Here is a 5,089-nt window from a genome sequence, read left to right on the forward strand (position 1 = left end):
GGGAGAACTTTCAGGAGAACGGGATATAAAGGGTGTGGAAGGTGTACAAGAGAAAGAGAGCAGCCCAGGAGAGGAGTCGTGGCTCAGACATCAGCCACAGGGGACAAAAGACCGGTGGGGATGAGAAGACCCCCTCCACCCCCTACCCCCACCACCGCTACGGAGGCTCCAGTGTTATTTTCTGTCTTTTTCTTGTTTCCTGCAAGAAAGTAAGTGCCGTAGGCCTTTTTAGCCCTATCGCCTAAAAGAATGAGCAGGACACAGCAGGCGGAGCGCCAGAAGCCCGCGAGTGAATGCGCGACCGCGCTGCTTCGTGCGCTCTCGCCGGCGCACGTGCAGACACTCCGGAGCGCAGACCGAGAGCGCCGACTGCCCCCGGGCCCCGGGACCCTGGCCTGGCTCCGGGACCCACCTTCTTGTTTTCTCGCTCTCCGGAGGAGTCATCGCGAACCTGGAAGTTGTGCAGGTTCACAAAGTCCTTGAGGTCGTAGGAGTCGCCCCGGCGCTTACAGATGAGCAGCGCCTTGTCCAGCAGGAAAGCGTACCTGGAATCCGGGTCAGGCCTCGTCGGCTCCGGGCCCCACCTCCTGCCTATCCGGGTGCCCCGCTTCACTTCCTCTTTGAACGCCTTGGCAGTGCCCACCTGTTGGTGCTGTTTTCGCCCCCCATGACCCGTATTGGCCTGGCCACCCCCAGGTCTGGGTTCCACTCCCTGGTTCAGGCGATCCCCGCTACTTTTCCTACTGGAAATCAGGTCCCGCCTCCATCCCCACCCAAATCCACAGTGACTCCGCCCACAGATCTATCTAGGAGCCTGGCGCTGCCCAGAATCCACCTGAGACCAACGTTGGCTCCAAGCGCACAAGTATGCCTTGTTCTGGCCCCAACCCCTCCCAGGCTCCACCCCATCGGAGTGGACCCGCCCACCTGTCCATCTTGGACCGCCTTTCTACCGAGGTGATCTTGAGCTCCCCGTCAATCTTGGGCCGGCCGTAGTTGGCCAGCGATCGGTCCTAGGCAGCAGGCAGGGAGGGATCTGGTAAGGGACCACCCAGAAGGAGACCAGACATCCTCCCTGCGCGACCACAGCCCTGCCCACCCTCCAGCCCTCACCAGGTTCTCAATGGAGAGCTGGAAGTTGGTGATCTGCCGCAGTGTCTCGTTGTCCCTCTTGACCTCGTTCACACACTGCGCCAGGTCCTGGGGATAGGGCAGGGGTGAGCCTGGCCCACCTACACACACCCCTGACCAGCCCTCTACCTGGCCTGGGAGGCCCGAAGACGAGGCCGCGGCAGGCGTGTGACCCCTCACTCACCCTCATGGCGTCAAGGGCCAGCCGCAGGTTCTCCTTCTCCATCGCGTCCTGCGTGTGCTTCACCAGCTCCTGCGTGGTCCGGAAGTCAGACACCCCTGCCCTGGGCCACCCTGCTCCTCCAAACACACCCTTCTCACCCTACCCTCTCTGGAGGCCGGGACCTGACCCTAAAGACCCACCCCAAGGGTCTTGGAGCCCAACCCTCCAAAGCCAGCCCAGCCCTGCCCCTGAAGACCCAGACGGGGGGCCCCACTTGCCCGTGCACCTGGAGGAGAAGGTGATATTTGAGCACTCTCTGCATGGGGACCATCAGCAGATCCCGCAAGGTGAACCTGCCGTTGTTGGCTCGCTGAGAACACTCCTGGGGATCAGAGGGCAGAGGGTCACCATGGGGGCGCAGAGCAGAGGACAGGTGGAGACAGCTGAATAAACACACAGCGGCCACCCTCGCTGTCCACCGCAGAGCTGGCTGTGTGCGTTTGTCCTACCTGAAGCATCACGTCTCCCGAGAAAAATAAATGAGGGAAGAATTCCAGGGCGAGAGGCGGGTGGCGACCCACGGACGGGCCAGCCGGCGCTGCGGGAGGTGGAGTCCCAGCCTGCTGCCCGGGCATGGGGCCGCAGAGGGACAGAAAGACAGGTCTGCGGGTCCGTGCCCTCACTGTCCCTACCCGATCAATGTTTCCGGTACACACTGGGATCCAAGCTGGGGTTCAGCGCGCAGTCAGGGCTCAGCCTGGGATCAGGGCTTGGCTAGGACCAGGGGCTCGGGGTGAAGGTGGAGCTCAGCCCAGGGGTGGGTGCAGCTGTGTTCGGGCACGGCCCGGGGCTGGGATTCAGGTTGGGGCAGGTTTGGTTCCGGGCTAGGACTTCACACTTGCACGCTCCCCTCCCCACTGAGCCTCGGCAGATCCGCAGCTCGGCCGCAGAGGAAACCAGAGCCTCCTCCATCCAAGTCCGTCTGCTCCCCGCAGCCCCCGGGACCTGGGATTGAGAGGGACGCCCCACAAAGGGCAGCCAGGCCCCCACCTCCAGCTTCATCTGGACATCCTCGCGGGCAGTGGCCACCTGGTCCAGGTGTTTGCTGGCTGCCTCCACCTGGCTGCAGTAGCGGCCGTAGATGAGGAATCTGCGAGAAGAGAACAGCCCACCAGGTGACGTGGCTGGCCCTGAGGTCAGGCAGGCCTCAGCCTTAGTCCTGGCCTTGCTTACCCGAGATAGAGGACCCCGAGCCTCATTCTCCCGATCTGTAAAATGGGCCTAATGACAGCACTTCCACACAGGCTCCTGATGACATTCATTGAGGTAATACATACAAGGGGTGATTGAAACACGTGGTGGATGTTTAAATTCTTTAAATGTATGACAGTCGAAGACCCATCGCCACGCATCCCCTCAGAATCTTCTCCCTCACTTTGCACACGTTTATTCTAGCATTCTCTCCACTTTCTGCAGCAGTTCTGGGAGCCCTGTTTCCTAAGTGTCTCAAAAATATGATGAGTACTGCTACCAAACGCCATCCAAAAGAAAGGCAGCTCATAAACACATCACAGCGTGTCCTCGTCTGCCTTATTCACCAGATCCCGCACCATGAGACTTCCGGCTCCTCCCCAAGTCAAAATGGCCATGGGAGGTCATTTTGGATCCATTCAGGACATTAATGCAGCCAGGACAGTGCTTCTAAAGACACAAGAGAGGACTTCCTTGCTGGGTGTGGTGGCACACGCCTGTAATCCCAGCACTTGGGAGGCTGAGGCAGGAGGATCATTGTGAGTTTGAGACCAACCTGGGCTACAAAATGAGCTCAAGGCCAGCCTGAACTGCACAGCGAGACCCTGTCTCAAAAAGACAAAAAAAAAAAAAAAAGAGAGAGGACTTCCAGAACTGCTTCAGAAAGTGGCAGGAATGATGGGATAAATGTGTTTTAGGTGAGGGGGAAGATTTAGAGGGAGATTAATGATAATGTGTATTTTGCTGTAATAAAAGTTTTGGTCTTTTTGAGACAGGACCTCACTATATAGTTCAGGCTGGTCTTGAACCCACTATATAGCCCAGGCTGGCCTCAAACTTATGGTGATCCTCCTGCCTCAGCCTCCTGCATGTAGAATTACAGGCGCACCACGCCTGGCTAATTTTTTTTATTTAAACACGCATCATGTTTTTTGATTGCATCTCAAAAGGGGCTCTTAAAAGAGAACTTGAGGGGGCTGGGGATATAGCTCAGTGGCACAGCGCCTGCCTGACAAGGGCAAGGTCATGAGTTCGATTCCTGGTACCAAAAAAAAAGAGAACTTGACATATAGTCCCTGCCCATTGTTCATTTAGTAACAAGCACCTATTGAGTGCCTACTGTGTGCCAGGCCCTGTGTTAAGCACTTTATGCAACAACTGATTCAACTCTTAACGCAACCGCACAAACACTGTTTCACAGACAAGGAAGCAGACGCACAGAGAGGTCGACCACCTTCGCTGGGCCACACAGCACAGGTGGGAATTACAGCCCCTGACCACGAGCTCACAGCAGGCCTCCCCCCACCGCGATCGCTGAGGGTGACCTCTCCCAAAGGCCCAGCACGGGGACGGCAGCGGGCTCAGGGCTTGGTCGAGCCGGCTGGGTCTCACCTCTCCTTGTATTTAATGAAGACCTGGTACAGCGTGGATGCCCCCGTGGTTGCCAGCGCCTCCTTCATTTCCTTCAGGAAGTGGGTGTGAACGCGGAGCAGGTCCTAATCGGAGGTGGGGGCAGCTCAGGGGACCGGGCGGGGGAGGTGCAGCCTGCGGTGCAGAGTTCCCATCCCCTGCACCCGCGGCAGAGCCCTCCCCGACAGAGGCCCGAGAGGACCGGGACGGCTGGCCCACCTCGATGTTGATGAAGATGATCTCCATGTCTTGGGGCTTCAGAAACCGTTGTAGGGGCTTCATAAAGTGCTATGCAGAGGGGAGAGAAGGGGGTGAGGGAAGTGAGCCCCTCCCCAGGATCAGCCCCTGAGAGAATAGGACAAGGAGAGGGGCGCAGAGGCAGACAGACCGACCGAGAAGCAGAGGAAAAAAGATGGAGAACATCCACACACAAAAACGTGTCTCCAGATGTTCGAAGCAGAATTATTCATCGCAGCGCCGAAGCAGAAACAACTCAAATGTCCATCAGTAAATGTGTGGGCAAGCAAAAGCTGGTCCATCCATGCACTGGAATATTATTCAGCCATGAAAAGGAATGGCGCTGGAACACCCTGACAGCATGGGATCCAGAGATAGCACTTGGATTTGTGGGAGCCAGGGCGGGGGGAGGGGATGGGAGATTGAGGTATATCAGCTAAGGGGTGTGGGATTTATTCTAAGGAAATGAAAGTGTTCTGAAATTAGTGCTCACGGGGACCCAGCACTGTAAATACAAAAGAACCCCTGAATTGTATGCTTGAAGTGGGTGAATGATACGTATTTTCGTTAAATCTCCACAAAGCTAGTTTTAAAAGGATTTAGAGAAAGTCAGACTTGGTGGCGCACACCTGTGAGCCCAGCTACTTGGGAGGCTGAGGCAGGAGGATTGCAAGTTCAAGGCCAGCTTGCGCCACATAGTGAGACCCTGTCTCCAAGCACACACACGCAAAGGGCGCACCTGCTGGATGGAGCCCAGCGTGTCGGTGTATTTGTCTTCTGTCTGCTGGATTTCGCGCAGGCAGCAGCACCGCTTGTCATACTCTGTCATCTTGGGCTGCGAGGGGAGCACACACAGGGGTTCGCGGGCCCGGCCCCGCCCCGCGTGCCCTGCGCCCC

The 5,089-nt window shown here is 57.4% G+C and overlaps 1 protein-coding gene across 2 annotated transcripts in view; it reads right to left on the reverse strand.

Moving 5' to 3' along the window:
* Vav1 (vav 1 guanine nucleotide exchange factor) overlaps positions 1–5,089 on the reverse strand; it is a 57,961-nt gene that overhangs the window by 20,086 nt on the left and 32,786 nt on the right. For both annotated transcript variants that reach the window (XM_005405689.2, XM_005405685.2), the window contains exons 6-14: positions 4,932–5,027; positions 4,175–4,243; positions 3,938–4,041; positions 2,345–2,444; positions 1,581–1,676; positions 1,316–1,384; positions 1,114–1,200; positions 928–1,013; positions 413–545 (exon numbers count right to left, since the gene is read on the reverse strand). In XM_005405689.2, the coding sequence (XP_005405746.1) occupies positions 413–545; positions 928–1,013; positions 1,114–1,200; positions 1,316–1,384; positions 1,581–1,676; positions 2,345–2,444; positions 3,938–4,041; positions 4,175–4,243; positions 4,932–5,027 (840 nt within the window). The remainder of the gene's footprint in view (positions 1–412; positions 546–927; positions 1,014–1,113; positions 1,201–1,315; positions 1,385–1,580; positions 1,677–2,344; positions 2,445–3,937; positions 4,042–4,174; positions 4,244–4,931; positions 5,028–5,089) is intronic.

Source organism: Chinchilla lanigera, unplaced genomic scaffold, assembly GCF_000276665.1.
Source record: "Chinchilla lanigera isolate Chin_1 unplaced genomic scaffold, ChiLan1.0 scaffold00094, whole genome shotgun sequence".
Taxonomy (NCBI): Eukaryota; Metazoa; Chordata; class Mammalia; order Rodentia; family Chinchillidae; genus Chinchilla; species Chinchilla lanigera.